Source organism: Argentina anserina, chromosome 1, assembly GCF_933775445.1.
Source record: "Argentina anserina chromosome 1, drPotAnse1.1, whole genome shotgun sequence".
NCBI lineage: Eukaryota > Viridiplantae > Streptophyta > Magnoliopsida > Rosales > Rosaceae > Argentina > Argentina anserina.
The window spans coordinates 21,509,701-21,530,986 of NC_065872.1; the positions used below are offsets into that span (position 1 = coordinate 21,509,701).

At 38.9% G+C, this 21,286-nt stretch overlaps 3 protein-coding genes across 4 annotated transcripts in view; 2 read left to right on the plus strand and 1 right to left on the minus strand.

The window, feature by feature from the left end:
- LOC126791983 (40S ribosomal protein S17-like) overlaps positions 1 to 12,905 on the plus strand; it is a 56,409-nt gene extending 43,504 nt beyond the window's left edge. Inside the window, exons 1-2 of one of the 2 annotated variants that reach the window (XM_050518495.1) lie at positions 11,748 to 11,884; positions 12,209 to 12,905. In XM_050518495.1, the coding sequence (XP_050374452.1) occupies positions 12,230 to 12,652 (423 nt within the window). In that variant the 5' untranslated portion in view covers positions 11,748 to 11,884; positions 12,209 to 12,229 and the 3' untranslated portion in view covers positions 12,653 to 12,905. Of the gene's footprint in view, positions 1 to 11,747; positions 11,885 to 12,208 lie in introns of those variants that run through there. The other variant, XM_050518502.1, reaches the window with a different exon arrangement.
- A 1,022-nt stretch (positions 12,906 to 13,927) lies between these two features.
- On the plus strand, positions 13,928 to 15,186 carry LOC126803858 (alcohol dehydrogenase 1-like). The gene is made up of 4 exons (XM_050531581.1): positions 13,928 to 13,999; positions 14,238 to 14,333; positions 14,423 to 14,584; positions 14,683 to 15,186. Exons 1-4 carry the CDS (start codon positions 13,928 to 13,930, stop codon positions 14,761 to 14,763), a joined length of 411 nt encoding a protein of 136 aa, XP_050387538.1. The 3' UTR covers positions 14,764 to 15,186.
- Positions 15,187 to 16,642: 1,456 nt separating this feature from the next.
- Positions 16,643 to 21,192, minus strand: LOC126791728 (spliceosome-associated protein 130 A). Its single transcript, XM_050518200.1, has 3 exons — positions 18,134 to 21,192; positions 17,150 to 17,641; positions 16,643 to 17,016 (listed from the first exon to the last, which is right to left on the minus strand). Exons 1-3 carry the CDS (start codon positions 21,137 to 21,139, stop codon positions 16,879 to 16,881), a joined length of 3,636 nt encoding a protein of 1,211 aa, XP_050374157.1. The 5' UTR covers positions 21,140 to 21,192; the 3' UTR covers positions 16,643 to 16,878.
- Positions 21,193 to 21,286: the final 94 nt, after the last annotated feature.

Consider the following 21,286-nt stretch of genomic DNA (forward strand, 5'->3'; position numbering starts at 1 on the left):
TTGATGAGGTTAACCGAGGGCGAATTCCCTTGACATGTTCCTCGTCAATTTGGAATTTATGAGATTAATCAAGGGCGAAATCCCTTGATATGTTTCTTGTCAATTTGGATAGATACTCTACAACCAACGTCGTTGAGGTTGGCGGGGTCAACTACTCCCATGGATCTGCTACAAAGCGGCGAACCCGCTCTGATACCAAATGATGCGGGAAGCGTGGACACGATAGTAGGGGGCTCCATCAAGCGTCGAAAGCCATGTGAGATAAGCTAGAATCCACTAGCCATTACGGTAAACCCGTAAGAAATATAGAGAACCTTCTATAATAATAGGGTTTTTATTGATATGAGAGATGATTAATACATAGGATGATGATGCTTATATAGGCATCAAAACCTAAACAGAATCAAAAACCTAATTGAATACAAAATACTAAGAATCTAAATTAAAAAGGAAACAAATAACCCTAGATAAAAAAAATCCTAAAACGAAAATAATACTATTCTAGATAAAATTGTAGACACATGAAATTTAATGAAGTGAATTATCTTCGTTAAAAAATTAAATCGACCAAGAGCCCGACAAAATTGCACACGTGGCTCAAAAGTCAACAAAGTTGGTGCGGATCCGAATAAAACTCGTGTCAGCACATAAATGGATGATCGTAATTAAAGCTACGTGATTCCGACGTAAATCGGAAATTGAATGTCATTGACGATTCAAAATGGTAATCGGATATTCGATTAAATTAATAAATTTTTAACGGTTATAATTAAGTCAATTATTTTCTGTTTGATTTAATTATGAGAATAACTAATTTTAAATTAATCGGAAAATACATATTGATTTAATTATACAATTAAAGAAATTTATTATTTTAATGTCATTAAAATACTCTACAAAATAGAAACCTTAACACTATAAATACCCCCTTCAAGATGAAGAGGGGGACTTGAGAAGAAGAGAGAAAATCACTTGAGCAAGATCACTCTCAACAAATCCCGAAGTCTCTCAAGTCCACGAAGATCATCAAATCCACGAAGATCATCAAATCCACGAAGAATCATCAAGCCACCAAATCGCTCGTTCTTCATCAAATCCAAATCTAAACTCAAGTCCACGAAGAATCGTCAAGCCACCAAATCGCTCGTTCTTCATCAAATCCAAATCCAAACTCAAGTCCACGAAGAATCATCAAGCAGCCAAATCGCTCATTCTTCAACAAATCCAAATCCAAACTCAAGTCCACGAAGAATCATCAAGCGGCCAAATCGCTCGTTCTTCATCAAATCTAAATCCGAATCAAACTCAAATTCTCAAGATCAAGTGCACGTCACCCTTGAGCCTAGTCATATACGAAGATAAAATCAGAGGAGTTCACAAAGATTGTAACCCCGAGCTTGATATTCAATAAATTACATTTTATTTGTACACGTGTCTGCATTCTCGTTTATTTTCAGATTATCGTTCTACAAAAATCAAAACTCAAATCTAATAATTAAGACGATATATTATGGACATATTATGACATCAAATCTCGTCTTACATCAACATAAGAGACAAATTTAGCATGTGTGATCACTAAAAGATTGTGGGAATCAAGAGTTAACTAGCCGATAGCTTTTTTAAAACTCGAATTATCTCTATTATATATGAAGAACACCATATTTTTGCTCCAACATCTAAAGTAAAGCATCCTCTATTATAGAGAAGAGAGAGAATGAAAATCTCTACATTTGTAGAATTTCAAAACTTGTATAATTCAATAAAAAATCTCTAAACTTTATTAATTGCCTTTATAATTCACTCTCTCTACCTAAAAAAGGAAAAGTTAATAAAGTCAAGATTTTAATTTTCTTTAATTTGAATAAATATATCATATTTCCATATATTCACCAAATTATACAGAAATGCATTTAAGTTTCTCAAGTAAAATAGAAGAGCTATTGGAGATGATGACATTTTTTTTATTAAGATTTTGTGATTTTCTTCTTTACAATAGAGAATTTATACAAAAGTTGTTGGAGATACTCTTAGAGCTCATCTAAAACTTCATGTGACCTATGTTCAAAACCTGCCCACCTCCTTTTCCATATCTTTTTAGTTTCTCCTTTTTGAAATTTCTTCTTTGTTTTCTCCCTTTTTGTTTTTATCTTCCCTTTTTACTTTTTATTCTCCCTAATTTTTGAGTATCCACCAGCTCTTGTAAAACTATAACAATGTCTATTTTAAAACAAGTGTTTTACGTGAATTGTTTAAGCATCATCTATTCTAGAGAAAGCGGAAAGAGAGAGAATGAAAATCTCTATATTTATAGAAATCTCAAAACTTTCCCTTCAAAAAAAAATCTCAAAAGTTGTGTAATTCATTAAAAACTCTCTAAACAATATTACTTGCCTCTAGAACTCACTCTCTTGAGTCTCTTCCTAGAAAATGATAGACTTAACAGAGTCACACATGTGGACCGAGAACATTTGCTAGGTCTAGAAGCTTATCTTCCACGCCCGTGTTTCAGGACATCCAACCGTGTCGGTACATTTGCAGCGGGTATGTTTGATGTCGTCACTTTAGCAATATCTACAAAGTCGTCGGGCATCGAATCCGTGACTTTCTGGAGGTCGATAATGTGTTGCACTTCTAATTCACTTTGAGCAGTACAGGGATCATAATGAGACATAGTGGGGACACACCACGTCAATTCCTGACATTCATTTGGAATGATAACATTCCCATCTCCCCCCTAACGACGGGAAGCATTTCTCATCAAAGTGACAATCTATAAATCTTGCAATAACGAGATCTCTGGTGGTTGGTTCTAAGTAGCAGACAATCGTGGAAAATTATAACCAACATAGATACCTTATCGTCTCTGAGGACCCATCTTAGTACGCAGAGAAGGCGTAATAGGCACATAGACGGCACAATCAAAAATGCGTAAGTGTGAAATATTGGGTTTGTAACCAGTTACCATATGTACGCACAAAACGCTTGGTTAGCCGCGGGTCTGAAACGAATAAGTGTCACTGCATGCAACATTACATATCCCCACGCAGAGACCGGCAGGTTAGTACCCATAACCATTGCCCGAGCAACAAGCTGAATACGCTTGATGGTAGCCTCTGCTAAACCATTCTGTGAATGAACATGAGGAACGAGATGTTCAACTTCGATCCCAATAGACATGCAGTAATCATCAAAAGTTTTGGAGGTGAATTCTCCAGCATTATCCAAACAAATAGATTTAATAGGATAGTCAAGGTGGTAAGCCCGAAGTTTGATAATCTCAGCTAATAACTTAGCAAATGCAGCATTCCTTGTGGATATCAAAGCGACGTGTGACCAACGCGTCGATGCATTAACCAATACCATAAAATATCTAAAAGGTATACATTCTAGTTGAATAGGTCCACATGTCACCTTGGATACGTTGTAAGAATGAAATGTTCTCGGTTGAAGCCTTAGAACTTGACTCATTAGTGAAGAGAGAAGTTTTCGGAAAGGTTGAATTGACTCCAAGAGATGTCAAACCAGTTGGACATGAATGGGTATTCGTTCGTAAGCGTAATGAGATGAACGAGATCGTGCGTTATAAGGCAAAACTCGTGGTGCAAGGATTCTCACAACAACCTGACATTGACTATGAAGAGACTTATTCTCCTGTGATGGACATTATTACCTTCCGCTACCTCATTAGTCTGGTAGTGTTCGAAAGACTAAATATGCAGCTTATGGATGTGGTCACACCTTATCTCTATGGGGATCTTGACACAGAGATATACATGAAAGCTCCTAATGGACTACCTTTACCTCCATCAAGTGCCTCCAGACCACGGAGTGCTCATGCAGTCAGATTACGTCATTCGTTGTACGGGTTGAAGCAATCCAGAAGAATGTGGTACAATCGATTGCACAAGTACTTGAAAGATAGAGGATATAAGAATGATGAACTATGCCCATGCATGTTCACACGAAATAAAAATTCCGAATTCGTCATCGTTGCGGTCTACGTTGATGACATGAATATAATTGGTACTCTTTATGAGATTGAAGAGACCGTGTCTTATTTGAGGTCGGAATTTGAGATGAAGGACCTAGGGAGGACGAACTTTTGTCTCGGCCTTGAGCTTGTGCATAAGGCTGACGACATCTTAGTCCACCAATCGAACTACACGCAGAAGATGCTTCGACGTTTTAATATGGATCTATGCAGTTCATTGTCTACTCCCATGGTCGTCCGAAGTCTAGATATCAAGAAGGATCAATTCCGTCCTAAAGAGGATGATGAAGAAGTGCTTGAACCTGAAGTTCCATACCTTAGTGCAATTGGGGCACTATTGTATCTTGCTCAATGCACTAGACCCAACATATCTTTCGCAGTGAACCTATTAGCTAGATATAGCTCCGCGTGTACGCTACGTCATTGGAATGAAATCAAGCATTTGTTTCGGTACTTGAAAGGTTCCCTTGACATGGGATTGTTCTATCCTTACAACAGAGAAAACACAATGGCCATGTCACTTCACACCGACGCCGCATGAAGCCCCAGCAGCACCGCCGTACGTGGCAGAGCCGCCGCCGGCAGCCACGGTGCCGAGAGCAGCAACCGGTTCCGTGCAGCTCCTTCCCCCGATGCAAAGACTCCAAACAACTTGTTAGTTGGTTATGCCGATACAGGGTACCTCTCTGACCCTCATAAGGCTCGTTCTCAAACCGGTTATGTGTTTACCATTGGGAATACGGCGATATCTTGCAAATCCACGAAGCAAACTCTTGTTGCTACTTCTTCGAATCACGCGAAGATCATCGCTCTCCATGAAGCAGTTAAAGAATGTGTTTGGCTATGATCACTCATTCGTCATATTCGTGATTCTTGTGGATTAGTCTCTACAACTAATCAACCTACGTGCATTTATGAAGATAATGTTGCTTGCATAGAGCAAACAAAGTTAGGTTTCATCAAGAGAGACAACACCAAGCATATTTTGCCCAAGTTCTTCTACCACGTTCAACAACAGAAGTTCTTGAATGTTCAAATCAATCAAGTGAGTTCAGAATCTAATGTTACGGATTTGTTCACCAAGTCTTTGCCTAAATCTACTTTTGTGAAACATGTGAAGAGCATTGGCATGCGTCGTTTATCAGAATTTTAGAGTTTGCTAGACTTCAGGGGGAGTCTACATCAGATGTTATGATCTTTGAGTAGTTGCTGCGTTGTGCTCTTTTTCCCTTCGATCAAGCTTTTGTTTTACCCAAGAGGTTTTTGTTTTGATTGACAAGGTTTTTACCGAGTTAACGTTGTGCACCATGCAACTAGACATGCGATACAAGGAGGAGTGTTTCGGGAGAATTACTATTCTACCCTTGTGTGTGTCTTAGCCTAATAGGTTTCCTGTTAGGAGATAGATTAGTATCTCTGTAATAGATTATGACTCCGAATCCTATGAGATTATAGTTTTGTAATGCCTATATATAGGCCCCCATATCATTCAATAATATATAGTTATTTCATCATGCATCAGCTATAAAGTCAAGTTTGTAGAGAATTTGGGGTGGGTTGTAGCCCACCCTAACCTGTGTGTAGCTACATCCTTAGATGGTACGCAATTGATGATAATGAGCCTTATGTGTTTGGGAACATTGATGCATATGACTATATGAGTTTCAGAGTTTGGGAGGGTGATATTATATATAGAGGTAGGAGACTAGGAGGAAGGGAGTGGGAGTAAATAAATAAAAAATATAATAGCGAGGTAGGCAATTGTCAAAGGGTCGACGACAGACATGTACAATATGTCACTTTTGGAGCAGTAGTTCGAATGAGTTAAAAGCATGGTTGAATTATGCTTCTGCAAAGATCGGCCGAAGTATCTTTTCTCCATGCAAAGGACAAACTAGGGCTCGTCAACGGGCTGGACTCAGCCCATTAGTGGCGAGCGTGGGCCAGGTCTTAGTAAATTTAAATAAATGACGGACCATGTATTTTCATAAATATGAAGATCCAAGCCCGCCCACCTAAAGCGGGTATTGCGGGCTTTTGCGTGCTGAACTAGGCCTTGCGAGATTGTATTAGAAAAAAAAAACATAATACTTTTATTTAAGGGTTTGCAACAATAAAAGAATTATTATAAAACATTCTAAAAAAATGGCAAATATATTTTAGTTTCGAAATATTGTTGATTGACATCGATAGCTGTGATTGATATATATATATATATATATATATATATTTAGGGACACTGTAAAAATTTCTTCTATTTTGAAAATGGTTTGACCGTCCATACCTATGATCAACAAAAAAAAAGACGTTTTGACATAATAAAACCTCATTGACCGGGGCTTTGCCAAATTGTTTCTTTGTTGCGACCATGCACGATTAGGTGATTTCAAATTTGTAAATAGCTTTCGGCATTCGCATCTTGTTAATTGGTCATCACTTAGGACATATTAGTGGTGTTTTTGGTTTACCGGAAATTTTGACTGTCAAACGAGGTCCGAATTGGATGAAATTTAAAAATGGTCACTAAATATATATACCGATCACATCAGATGGTGTCAATTGATTCCAAGAAGTTTCCTTCATATAGTCGATTCATAATGTGATTGTTTTATTATAAACCTAATATAATGGTTATAATATATTAGTGGATACTTCGACGATCGACAACTCCAGTTTGAAATATGGTCGATCGACACCAGCAGATGTAATCGGTATATAAATTTAGAGAACCTGTAAAAATTTCATCCGTTTTGGACATAGTTGACCGTCCATACTTAGGGTCAACAAAAAAAGAGACGTTTTGACATATTAAAACTCTCATTGACTGGGGCTTTGCCAAATGAGTTTCCTTGGTGCGACTGCGCACAATCGGTGACAAAAAATAGGTCTTCTATTAGGGCATATTAGTGGTGTTTTTGGTTTACCGAAAATTTTGACGGTCAAACGAGGTCCAAATTGGATGAATTTTTTACAGGGTCACTAAATATATATACTGATCACATCGGCTGGTGTCGATTGATCATGAGAAGTTTCCTTCATATAGTCACTTCATAATGCGATAGTTTTATTATAAACATAATATAAAAGGTTATGGATACATTGGTAGACACTTAGGCGATCAACAACTCCAGTTCGAAATATGGTCGATCGACACCAGCAGATGTGATCAGTATATATATTTAGGGACCACGTAAAAATTTCGTCTGTTTTGGATATGGTTTGAATGTTCGTACCTACGGTTAACTAAAAAATAGGCGTTTTAACATATTGAAACTTCATTGACCGTGGCTTTGCCAAATGGGTTTCCTCAGTAAAACCACACACAATAGATAACAAAAATTATGTAATTTTCAGATATGCAAACGGCTTTCAACGTAGCATCTTTGTAATTGGTCCTCCCTTACCGGCATATTAATTATGTTTTCAGTCAAACGAGGTCCGAATTGAATGAATTTTTTACAGGGTCACTAAATATAAGTACCGATCACATCGGCTGGTGTCGAATAATCCCGAGAAGTTTCCTTCATATAGTTACTTCATAATGTGATAGTTTTATTTTAAACCTAGTATAAAAGTTATGATACATTAGTAGACACTTCGGCGATCGACAACTTTGGTTCTGCATACGGCTGATCGACACCAGCAAATGTGATCGATATATATATTTAGGGATCCGTAAAACGTTCATCCGTTTTGGACATAGTTTGACTGTCCGTACCTACGGTCAACGAAATGTTTTGACAAATCAAAACACTATTGACCGGGGCTTTGCCAAATGAGTTTCCTCGGTGCGACCGTGCATGATCGGTGACAAAAATTAGATGATTTCATATACGAAAACAGCTTTCAACGTTCGCATCCTGGTAATGGGTCATCCCTTAGGGTATATTTGTGGTTTTTTCGGTTTATCCGAAATTCTTACGGTCGGACCTCGTGAAGCTTTAACATGGTCCATAAATATTAGTACCGATAACATCAGCTGATGTCGATTAATCCCGAGAAGTTTTCTTCATATACTTCATATAGTTGTTTCATAATACTACAATTTTATTTTAAATCTAGTATAAAGTTATAATATAAAGAAATATAAAATTTTAAATCTAGTATTATTAACATATATAATATTTTATGTGTAATTATTACCAAAAAAGACATATAATTGATATATGTATAATATCTTATATGCATGTATAATATTTTATTTTTTGGCGGGCTTTTACGGGCCGGGACTTGCAGGATTTTGGTGCGGCGGGCCGGGTTTCACATATCTAAACTAAGCTCAACTCTCTACCCACAAAAACGGGCTTTGGCGAAATTTCTCGCGAGCCAGGTCGGGTAAAAGCCCATCGGGTTTGCGGGCTTTCGGGGGTTTTTTGGATCCGCGGGCTAAATGATTAGGGTCATGAGGCCTAGGACAAACAAAGATGATAGAGCCTCTTATGAGCTGCCAAAAATATGTGTGGTGATCTACATGACAAACTTCTGAAAAGAAAAAAAAAAGGTCAGACTAGAATGTGTTGGGGTGTATTATTATTAGTATGCATTTTTTTTAAAAATATTGTAAAATAGTCATGATTAAGTACGATGATAATATTTGTATATTATTGAATGATATGAGGGTTTATATATATGTATTACATAAACAGAATCCCGAATGATCTGGAATCATAATCTAATACAGATTTAGAAATCTATCTCTAATAGGAAACCTAATTAGGCTAATACACACACAGAGATATAATAATAATTATCCTAGAACATCATCAAATTAGTACTATTATTCTCAAGGTTTGTAATTGAGTTAATAAAGTGGTAAATTTTTGGGCATTTACCGCTTACATTGTTAAAATAATGATTGATATTAGTACTTTAAACAACTCTAGTTGTAAGTGAAACTTTATAACATTATCAATTCATTAGTAAAGGAAAGATTACGGGAAACTTTTGAGGGTCTTTCAATCATGTCATCGTTAGTCTTCTCCTTGCCACATACGCTTAAGTCTGCCTGAAAGTTCAACATTACCTGGTGATAATCATGAACCTTAGCAAAATCTAGTAAATGTATAGATGTCCATTCTACCAAAAGAGTTGGTTGTTGTGCATCATGCGCATTGTCAAACCGTTCTTGGCGAGCATCCCAAAGAACTTTCGAATCTGTGAACTTAAGACACTGTTTGTTGAGAACCTTTATCCATATGGCGTCTGAGAAACATTAGGACTTGAGCTTTCACCTCTTCGAACACTTTCTCTTTATCTTTTGGAGGCTTGACGGTAGCAGAACACTTTTTTCTGACGAATGTGATTTCCACGTCGGATACCTATCGATGATACTCAGTACCATGAGAATCTAGAATGTCAAACTTTGTTCGTGTATTTACAGGCATCTCCAAGAAAAATATTGAAGATGTTAGTTTGGATTAATAAAACAAATTATATTTAATAACTATTTCAGAACAATTTTATATTAGTTGAGTGGCGATTTTCCCTGATATTTACCCTAGAAGTGAAAGAATCGGGTTGAAGAAATAAGGAGTTTGAAAGTCCCCGATGCAAGACGAAATTCCCATCAAAGTAAATTTCATTAAAATAGGAATTCTAACATATAAATTTACCTTGAATTAGCAAAAATGTTGAATCTTCTTTTTCTTTTTCTTTTCCTTTGCTCCGCCACCTTGAAGCTTGATGTAGCGACAAAGTAGGTTAGACCACCGAGGAGTGGCGGCCGGAGAGGGTTAGAAAAGGAGGCCGGCAGTGGTAGGGGAGAGGTGTGGCCGGCAGGGGAAATTCCTAGGTCTAGGATTTTTTTCTTTGGATCTATGCCTAGAGAACTCAGGATTAGAGCTACGTGGTTGATAACGTGAAACAGTCGAATGAATTCGAGAAAATGAACGTAATTTTGATAATAGATATGGAGCCTTATATATAGACATTACATCAAAGATCTTGATGAATTTGAGATAAGATATTATTCCTTAACTAGCTATGCTATACTAATTAGGTCAAGTACACCAAGAATATCTAAGAGATGATTCTCCTACAATAGTTATCTCATTTTAACTGAAATTATGAAATAGTCAAAAAGGTTTAAACAAAATTAGAAAACAGTCACTTTTTAAATATTTTTTTCGGATTGTTTTGTCGTTTCTTGCACTCATTTTCTTCTTATTTTTCCTTTCTACTCTAATTATGGTCATAAATTTACTGTCCGACAATGGATTTGAGCGTAGTTGGTACCGTTGAAAAGATCTTTCTCCCCTATTTCATTTGATACCATACCCACTCCGAACCGACCACCGTACAAGGCGCAGCAACCCTCGTAAGGGGATATCGTCGTCCATGGTCGTGCTCCAAGCTATTCTGACGGAGCTCAAGGTGTCTAATTCTAGTTATTTTCTTCATTTTGAGCATACTCATACCATATTCTTTGAAGTTTAACATAATTTCGCTTATTTAGACATTTCTCTTAGCATGTCACACTAACTGTCACACTACCAGGTGCTGAACAATGTTTAACATTTAGGATTTAAGGTCTAAATCCTAAATCCTAAAGGGTTTAACATTTTGGGTTTAGCATCACACTAATTGTCACACTACCTATCACACTAATTTTCACACTACAACATGTCACACTACTTTCTATGACTATATTGCGAGAAGAAGAAATGAGAGAAGAAGAAGAAGAATGACAAGATATAACGAATCTTTGCTACTATTATGTGATCTTGAACTTCTCAAATCAATTCATACGATCCAAATCGACATTAATGTTGTCATAGAGAACACCTTTAGTCACGTTACCAGTCACACAAACATTGCTCTGTGACATGTAGTGTGACATGTAAATTACACTTGTATATGTGAAAAGTAATGTGACGGGTAAACTAATAGTCACACTACCTGTCACACTACCGGTCACATAAAATTCGTCAGCTACACTACGAGTCACACTATCTGTCACACTAACTTTGTTATGTGACAAGTAATGTGACAGGTAGTATGAGGGGATTAAAGTGACTACACTCCACAATAATGTGACTTCTCATCCATTGGCAACAGTAATTCATAATAATAATGGTATGAGGGGATTTTGGTCCTCATGACCTCAGAGTAGTCTTTCAAAAAAGTCTTCGGAAAAACCAGAATTTTTCATGAACACCCAAAAACTGCTATGGGCACCCATCATCATCATCTACTCTGATCTATACATTTCTGGCGAGCCCTACTTCAATAGCAGCCCTTGTTCCTCCACCAGCCTCATCTCAGCAACGTCCTCATCTTCAATTCGTTGTCGTTGTTGTTACCACATCCTGATTGTTACCATCGTTTCTGATCTAGGTTCCTCCCATCAATCCATGCATCAATAGTAACAACAGAAATCGATGTTGAGCTTCGCTGCTTAAAGACTCCGACTAAGAGATAGGTCTTGGGCTTTAGCTTTGATTTGAAAAGCGAGGGTTGGATTAAATTGGAGGTCGAGATCCACGTGCTGAAGGTGGTGAGTCCGACGAGGTCTGATGGGGGAGATCAGAGAAGGATGAGAGAGAAAGACATAGCAGTGACACATTGTAATTATTTATAGTTATAAGGGCAACATCTAAAAAATTTAAAAGATTTACTTTCTTCTAATTTTGAAAACTTCGGTGATATTCTTCTAATTCAGGGTGTCAAAATGAATTCTTATAAATAAGAAACCCCAAAATAAATGTTGTTAACGAAAGAGTGGAAAATAAAAATGAAATTGGAAGAGTATCGGGTCGGGTGCAGCCCATAACCCATGAAAAGGGTGCGCGTACATAAGAAAAGAAACCCTAAACACATTCACCCTATTCGACTCGTTTTCCTCTCTGCGCCTCCTTGTCTCTGCTTCTTCATCTTCCCCCGTTCCCAACAGTAAGTTATCTTCAGACTTCTCTCACTTGTTCTCCCTCTACTTGTAAGAAACTTTTAATAGCTATTCCATTATCTATTGTCGTCATTGTTCAAAATCAATACTGGGTTCTGTTCTGGTTTATTTTGTACTTTAAAGCATCGTGTTCTGAATAATTTGTAGTCGGTAATAGGCACCCTTGTTAAATTCTAGGCTAAATTACATATGCTAGATAGTTGCTGCTTAGTTTTTGAACATGTTGGTTGAAGAAGCTGTGTTCAATTAGTTACATCAGCTGAACGTTTGTTTTAGCTTGGAATTGATTACTAGTTTGCTATCATTGTAAGGGAGAGGTTTAAGGATTCAAGATGGGTCGTGTTCGCACCAAGACAGTGAAGAAGTCTTCACGCCAGGTGATTGAGAGGTACTACTCCAAGATGACCTTGGACTTCCACACCAACAAGAAGATCCTGGAAGAGGTTGCCATCATTCCCTCAAAGAGGCTCCGCAACAAGATTGCTGGCTTCTCCACTCACCTGATGAAGCGTATTCAGAAGGGCCCTGTTAGGGGAATCTCACTCAAACTGCAGGAGGAAGAGCGCGAGCGTCGCATGGACTTTGTACCTGAAGAGTCTGCCATCAGGATCGATGACATCAAGGTCGATAAAGAGACCCTGGACATGCTTTCTTCTCTTGGCATGTCTGAAATTCCCGGGGTTTCTGAAGCTGAGCCGCAGGTTGTGGTGCCTAGCCAAGGATATGGCCGGGGTGCACAAGGAAAGAGGTACTAAGGTAATGGAAGCTTTCTGCTTGTGAGTTGAGGAACTACAAATTTACTTAATTCAAGTTTGCATTCAAGTATGTGGTAAATGGATCTTGTTTTGTATTTTATCTGAACGTTCACTTTATATTGCGTTTGCAAGATGGTACACTAGTTTGTGAAATGGAGTCAACATGTTTGTTGTTTTGCAAATTCTGCTGGCTTTGCTTTTGATACGGATCATATGGAGTTTATGAATGCCGCCCATGGCTTTTTAATTCAGATGTATCTAGGGCATGATTGGTTTCTTTCTATAATAACAAATATCAAATGATCTGCTTGACCAATCATATAAGCTAGATAACTTACAGAAAAGAAAAAAAAGTCTTTTGAGGCCAAATCTAGTTGTGTGGCCTGGATGTGTTGAATTATCTATGATAATGTTGACACTACTAATACAGTTATAAATACTAATGTATTATCTCAAGTTCACTGACCCTTCTCTTTACATGATTCCATTAACCTTCATCACGTTACTCTGGCATCATGCATGGTGTATCTTCCTTGTTTTTAAGGTACCTCATACTAGGCCACATCTTTTTTTGCATATATATATCTTTGGTCACAATTTATCCCTACAGAAATCAAATCATCTCATTGCTCCTATGACATGACAGCTGCCTCCTACGGTTCTGTTGGTGAGACATTATGGTCTTTATGTTTTGGAGTATTAGGTTTTAGCATTTGGTATTGTGCAGTGTAGGTTTAATAGGTTATAAATACAACTAGTGTTCATTGTAAAGTCTTTCTCCATGTTGAAGCGGCATAGTGTGATGGCATGTGCTGAGGGTAAACAATATAGTGTTGGTATGTTTTCGTTAACAGTCTCAGCTATGTTGCACGGACACGGCGATGCGACACGGTAAATTTGAAAAACTCCTCTTTCGACACGGCAAATAAAAAATATATATATATATATATGTTTAATACATAAAATAAATTAACAATACTAACACATTGTCCAAAAATATGAAAGCAAGAGACCCTTGCACATAATTTGATGCAGAAAATCAAGTAGTCCTATACCTTGTTGCCTACACAGTTTCAGTCCTATATCACTGTACAACATTGCCTTTTTACTCTCTCAGTCCAAATCTAAACAAGCCAAGTGAAGTAAAGTTTAAAACAAAAAGTAAGAACAGTGGAAAATAAACTCCACAAATTATCAAATTAATTCACCACTATAACTGACTGACATCATTCAATAAGAGTATGAATTTCTTAGAGATATACTCACACTGAAACAATGACCTTGGTATTTCCAAATTCTGCATATGCAGATCCTGCAGCAGCATTGACAGCACCAGTCTTGAAAACTGTAAATTACGAACACACTTCAGTTTCTTTATGCGCATACTAATGCAATCGTACAGCGACATAGAAACAGATGTCACAGTCAGACCATTTATAAAAGAAAAACATTATAATCAGAAACCCTATGAGATCTGTTGATACTTGACTATTTCACGTTTGCCTACTAATGTCTCCTCAATTTGACTTAAAGCCATGGTGGTTACTCTATAGCAGAGACTAACATTTGAGTTTTGACATAAAAGGTGATAGCTGAGATGACCAATGGTGGAGTTGATAGGAGTGTTGAGTGCACTGGAAGCGTTCAAGCTATGATCTCTGCATTTGAATGTGTTCATAATGTAAGCTTCTGTCTAACGCTTATGTGTTCTTGTTGGTAGTTGCTTTTGAAGTTTTAACAAGTAACTTAGCTTCTTTTGTCCGAATTCAGGGTTGGGGGGTTGCTGTACTTGTTGGAGTGCCAAACAAAGATGATGCGTTCAAAACCCATCCAATGAACTTCTTAAACGAGAGGACTCTTAAGGGTACTTTCTATGGTAACTACAAGCCTCGCACTGACCTTCCTCGTGTTGTGGAGATGTACATGAACAAGGTAATCACATGTTTACAATCCATTCTAGCAACCAGCTTTGGATGCTCTGATATTGTAGCAAACACTAATTTGACGTGAGAAATTATTTTGGTATGCAGGAGCTGGAAGTGGACAAATTTATCACTCACTATGTTCCTTTCTCTGAGATCAACAAGGCTTTCGATTACATGTTCGCATGACAGGGAATCCGGTGCATCATCCGCATGGAGCATTAGATCACCTGAACTCTCCTCGTTTTGATTTTAATCAACGGTTTTACTTGATGTGTTCAACTATAGACTATCCAATGATTCTATCAAACTGGGTTCAGCTACAATTGCTATTTTCCAGGTAACCTTCATATAACTAGTATAAAGTTGAAGACTTTGAGCACAAATTGAAAGACCCAGATACAAACATGAAATGAAGAATGGGATTTGATGCCAAGGTTATCAAAACACATTGTTTGAATCTGAAAACCATATTACCCGTCAAGATATACATAAGAACATTTGAAGTATATATGATAGAACCTCAATGATTAGGAAAGATCATATACCTGTGCCTTTGCTGAAAGATCATATACTTGTTCCTTTGCTTGAGAGATCCCGATCAAGAGCAGTATTGCCTAGAGATTTGAGGCTTGCGACTGAGTGAGAGGCAGAAAATGGTGTTTCTGAAATGAGATTTCGGTTTTAGGTTTTAGTTTTATTTTTTTAATTGTCAAATTGCTGACGTGGCGTATCTATTGCTGATGTGGCGTGTCGGTCAACGTATCCGGAAGTCAACATTTTGCGATACTCCACGTGGCGTGCCCGATACGTAAAAAATACGTATCGTGTCGTATCGGCGTGTCGGAGCGTGTCGGACACGGCGACATGCCTCCTCTTGCCGTATCCATGCAACATAGAGTCTCAGACTAGTGTTTCAGTACTGCTGCATTGACCTTGCATCTAGAGTATCTACGTTTCTTTTTTTCTATTCTTTTTTGGTGAGTATAGAGGGCTTAGCAGGACTACTCTTTGCTAATAGATCGTCCTTCTCAAATTAATTTTTGATATTGGTTTATCTACCATTGATAGCAAAATGCTGGTCGTGGTTTTTCCTCTTTTTACCTTTTTATTTCTATAATAAACTTGGCAGTTATCAGTAAGCAGTTAAATATCAGTAACCAAGAAGACAGGAGTAATAAGGAACAGACTGCTACACACTTGTCCTTTCAGTATCACAAATTTTAGCAACTCCGGCAAGGAGCCAATAAGTAGGGCAGGGAGGATCCTTCATTTCCTAGTCGTGTTTGCTACTTAACTAGACTGAGGTGAACCTATGCTTGTTTGCAGGATCATTTCCCCCAGATTTTTTTATCTAAAAATTGAAAGCAGTGTCAATTACAAGTTTCACTAATGTGAGTACAGTAAAGAAACACAGGTTGAATACAGTACAATGTATTACTGAAGTAAAAGTCAGTTTTTTATTTTTAAATCATATGTTGGAAGGAAAGAACAAAAGATATGCTGGTTTAAGATTGCCTTGCTCGTTGTATCATAAGTTATAAATCTCTGTTTTTTTTTATTACTGAGGCAAAAATTTCATTCTATAGCTGTAAGATAAATTGCTCGCCTCTATTGCCTACATAAATGGCGGCTCACTAGAAGGACTTAGCTAATGCCACTTAATTAGGACATAACGACCTTTCTTATTGGTGAAACGAAATTGTACGTGAGCTTTTCGAGAGAAAAATTCCAGGGTCTATATATGCATGATTTTATATTTAAAGGGTGGAAGCTATATTAAACTTTCATATCATTCGATGGGATAATACCTGTGTATTTATAATAATCTCTTGAATTTTAGACTTCAAATAAACGTTAGCTACACTTCCATTAACTCGATATATCCACACGACTCCGAACATTCGGCCAGTGCAACACAAATAACGTAGTAAATTTTCATTCAAACTGATGAAATTTTGAAATGGACTAATTCTCCAACGCAATGAATAACAATTACGAGTGATTTTGTTTCTTTCAACTCAAAAGAGATTGATACTAAAGGACTGTATCAGTTGACAATCAATCGAGTCAATTCAGCACTTTCAACCTAATGACAAATCATAACAAAACAAGGAAACCCATTTGAACCTCACTCTACAATATTATTTCGAGTATCATAACAAAGACGACAATGCAAATAGACTTGTTAGTGTCCTCAGAATAGCATAAACCATCTAGAGAACAGCAGAGTTATCAGACTATGGTCTTGAATCCACAAGGTTTGACAAAGATCAGGAGCTACCATTGGGCGTTATCTTTTTCTTAGATGATCTTATTTCGAATTTCCTCAAGTTTCTTCAGTATCTCTCCAGGAGTTCTGTCCAACTCGTCTGCAATTTTCCTCTGTAGATCCATAGGCAAAGTTGGGTACTGCTCACATAGATCTCCATCGATAACATCCTGCATAATTAATCATTAGCAAATTGAAACATGTACATAAATCCATGTGAGATTGTAAGATAAGACATTTGAAATACTTGAAGAGTCCAAGTAACCCCAGACGCATCAAGGTAATAAACGGCAGCTGAATTACCTTAACCGGGAAATAAGCTGATCTGTAAGCCATGTGATCTCTTCCACACAAGGGGGGATGTTCTTGTCTCATATACATCTCCAGGTGAGAGAAGAAGTCAACATCATCACGAGAGGTGAATGCAAGCAATGCACCCAAACTACCCATCACTGTCCCATAAATGATACACTCACCACCACCTGGAATGAGAGATGCCTTCTGCAAGCAGCTGACCACATCACCAACATGAAATTGCACTATCTCCTCGACTTTGTTGGGAGCACCATTCAACTTTCCTTGCTCCCATTTTATCCTCCCACCTGTTGGATCTTCTTCTATCTCATCTGAAACATCCTGTGGCAACCTCACAAAATACACATTTCCAAACTTGTCTGCACCCGCCATGGTGTCAAAGTCTATATGAAATGATGCTGTAAGCCATCTTGGAACACAATCATCGGCAAATATGTATAGCTGATTCTCATCCCGCCTATACTTGCAGTAGTGGAATGACTGCAAAATAAATTCAAACACCAGAAGAAATAGCTCGTAAGCAACAGTTTGACAGAACAGCAAGCAAAACAAAATTTTTGTATCTTTAGTATGAAAAGGGCCGATATAATGATATATTGATACATAATAGAGATTAAAGCTAATCTGAAGGCAACACAGTTGACCGACTCTTCACACATTTTGTATCTTTGACATGGTACAATATTTAAGTCCAACATATATGAGAGAACTTGCACCAAAATTTTCAGCTATTCCACATGGTATCTTACCTATACATTATATACTCATTGATGCGAACATTACTAACGGTTGAACGATGTGACAATTTCGCTAACCAATATGCAAGAAATTATGACACAAAGTTTATAGGGATCCACACCAACTTGTATCTATAAACAAAATGTAGATTCCATCCCTGCGAACAACAATGGATATTGCATGCAAACAACATTGGATAAAATTATATATCTGCAAATTGGAAGAAGATCATACCTCTTGAATGTCACCAACGTAAATTCGATCACGATAGGTTTGAATGGATACGATATTGTTCGGAAACAGCTTATTCTCACATTTTCTAAGCAATCTTTTCTTTCCCAAATCATATAGCCTGAGCACTGATCCTATCCCAGCGAGTAACCTTCCTTGAAACTGACACAAAGCAAGAGGGACACCATCCACTTGTGTCTTGTGCAAAAGTTCAAGGGACTTCCCATCATCTAGAAACCGATATATGTGAATATATCCAGCAGTAATACTTTTTTTGGGCCAGAACTGAAGTCCCTTAGCAGTACCAACGGCCAAAAGTGTACCATACTCCTTATCATGAAAATTCACAGTGCACACACTGAAGGCGGCCTCGTTATCCAGAAGCTCGAGCAAACAAGTCGTGGTTGCTGTCTTTGGGTCAAGAACTCGAATGCAAGAAGCCCATTTGCCAGACTCTGCCTTGGGATAGCCATAGTGCTCATCGGAGAGGGGATCATCCTCATTATCACCATTTTCCATATGCTCAACATTACCATTACCGTTTTCACCTAGTTCTGCAGCCTCAAAGCACTCCTTTTTATCAGCTTCACGCTCTTCTGCTGTGAATGCTCCTTGATCACTTTCAATAATAACCAAAAGCTTTCGTTTCACTTGAACCACAAACTTTCTAGGGGTGTACCTCAGAGGAATCACAGTTTCATTAAATGTTTCTCCCAGTCTTTCAATGGTAAAAACCCTTAAAGCACTGCCAGCAACAGCGACTACACCTTCCGCGCATTGATCAGATGCAAATGAAGCCGCATATTCAAGAGTCTCATATGATAGGGGAGTTAACAGGAAATGTCCTTGATGGATATAACCAAGCCAGGGGCGACTTGACAAACAAAGCATGGCATGCTTGCCTCTTATGCTAATAGAAAATAGCTTTGGAGCTCTCAGTCCTAAGAATCGAGAGCGGGAATCAGAAAGCTGACCTGTCACCATATCCACGACTGTTCTGAACAAAATTCCAGTTTGTAAACCGGCATTAAGGAAAAGGTTGGCTGGATGATCAGCACCATCCTCACCACCAACTGATGCCTGAACCTCAAGAAACAGGAGAGATTCTGGAATTGAAGAAACACTTTGGACACTCAGAATCTGCATACAGTCATCAGGATCCAATGACAAGATACGAATTGTGTTGTCATATGAGCCAACCGCAAGGAAACGAGATCTCTGTCTCCCTTCAGGTACTGGGGCAATGTCCAGACAAGCTACATCTCCAGACATTTCATGCTTCTCAACCTCCATTAATTGACCAGTCATATCGACCTCAAAGTATATAAGTTCCCCTCCACTCAGAGCAATTACAACCTGAAGTCTGTTAGAACCGACCTTGACAATGGTTTTCCTTCCAGGAGTTCTCCATTCATTGATACGCCCGTCTTCCCTAATATGCCTAATGCCATTTGGGTGAACTTGCATGAGAGAATCATCACCTATCAAAGACACTGCAAGTGACGGGGTAGTATCAAGAAACCCACTGTCATTAACTTCCTCGACTGTCTCACCAATGGAAAGCACAAGAGTAGCATTAGCGAATGACACCACAATGTATGCATCAAACTCATCACTCACATTCTTTTTCACCGTCCAAACTGCACTCGGCACGCCAGGAAGCTCGGACACAGCCATTTCACTAATAGCCAAACCAGGTCTTAGTATCCTGAGGGATGAACGAGGACCACGCCCACAAAGTGTAAATATTTGAGGTGTTTCTTCTTCGAAGAGATTAGAAACCTTCATATCCATTATCGGCATCAAGCTCTCAACCTGATCAATCCTCACGAGGTTCTTCAGCTTTCTAGGCTTGAAATAGACCGGCTGGAAACCCTCTTCAGTCTCCATCAAAGTAGCCGAGGAAGACTCAACATCAGGATCTTCACCTATTGCCTGGAATTGGTACAAAGAGTGGTTCCCAAACTCCGAAGCAGCAAACAAAAATCCCGATTTCAACACACAGATTGAAGTTGTAACCGGAATCGTATCAAAGTACTTGATCTTCAACTCGGAGACGATATCATTGTTATGCTCCAAAGTGACCTTGAACATGTCTCCATACTCGGTCTGCAAAAGAAAGAAGAACATGGACTTCTGCTTGTGAGTGGCTGCCGAGACTACAAGAACCCCACGCTCCGCAGGCAAATCGTCACGCCTCGGAATCACAGCCCTCACGTCCGGCTGCCCCTGGTTCTTATAAATCACAAAATTCTCCGCACAGACCAACACACCGCTCGGCCCATCCCCACCTCCAGGAACAGTCACCAGCAGATTGGCACCATTATCGACCTGGTCAGACCACTTCCTTGACACATGGTTAAGCCCCAAATCCAGCTCGTACAAGGTCAAATGCTTCTGCGCCTCCCTCTGGGCGGTCCCACTCGAATCTTGATCCACCTCTGAGTAATCCAACTCAATGGCAGCGAAGATCGGATTGTCAAACCCACAGTCGACTCCGCAGATGGAATACACTATCGTATGCGACTTATGAGCCTCCAGCGGCGACGATATGGTCAACCTGGCAGCGGTGTCCCTGTTCAAAACATAAACTAGCTTCTGCTTCTCACAGGCACCGACCATAACGGCCCGCCCTTTCGGGTCGATAGCCAAGTACTGACCCGGCACTATCCTCCTGCATCCGGATTTACCAAACGTCTCCTGGTGGATCTTGTCAAAGACGTTTTTCTCCTTGTTGTACTCGAGAATTACAATGCGGCCCGAATCGGAGCCGACTACGATGTAGTCTTTCTGGGAGCCGGTGAGCCTAAACTGAGCCAGGGACCTAATGGCGCCGAAGGCTTCGACGGAGAGGAGGGTTTGGATCTTCCCGTTGTCGTCGGGGCGGATGAGGTCGAGCACCTTGCCTCTGGCCACCACGATTTCTTGCGTCTTTCCGCCGGAGAAGTTGCCGTTGATGGCGCAGACTATGCCGGTCGCGCGCTGGAGAGTGAGGCTGTAGAGGTACATGGCATATGGAGATTTCGGGGTCGACGGGTTTTGGAGGTTTCGAACCCTTTTTAGGGTTTTGGAGAATGGAGTGAGACCGACTGTGAGAGAGAGAGAGAGAGAGAGAGGGACGGACCTTCGAGATTTCTATGGAATAGCGGGTTAGAT

Coding starts and splice junctions, on each gene's coding strand:
- LOC126791728 (XM_050518200.1), bottom strand. CDS start 21,139: ATGTACCTCTACAGCCTCACTCTCCAGCGCGCGACCGGCATAGTCTGC. Junction 17,642..18,133: donor ACGTTGGTGACATTCAAGAG/GTATGATCTTCT, acceptor TTTATTTTGCAG/TCATTCCACTACTGCAAGTA. Junction 17,017..17,149: donor CAGCTTATTTCCCGGTTAAG/GTAATTCAGCTG, acceptor TTAATTATGCAG/GATGTTATCGATGGAGATCT.
- LOC126803858 (XM_050531581.1), top strand. CDS start 13,928: ATGACCTTGGTATTTCCAAATTCTGCATATGCAGATCCTGCAGCAGCA. Junction 14,000..14,237: donor CAGCACCAGTCTTGAAAACT/GTAAATTACGAA, acceptor TTGACATAAAAG/GTGATAGCTGAGATGACCAA. Junction 14,585..14,682: donor TGGAGATGTACATGAACAAG/GTAATCACATGT, acceptor TTTGGTATGCAG/GAGCTGGAAGTGGACAAATT.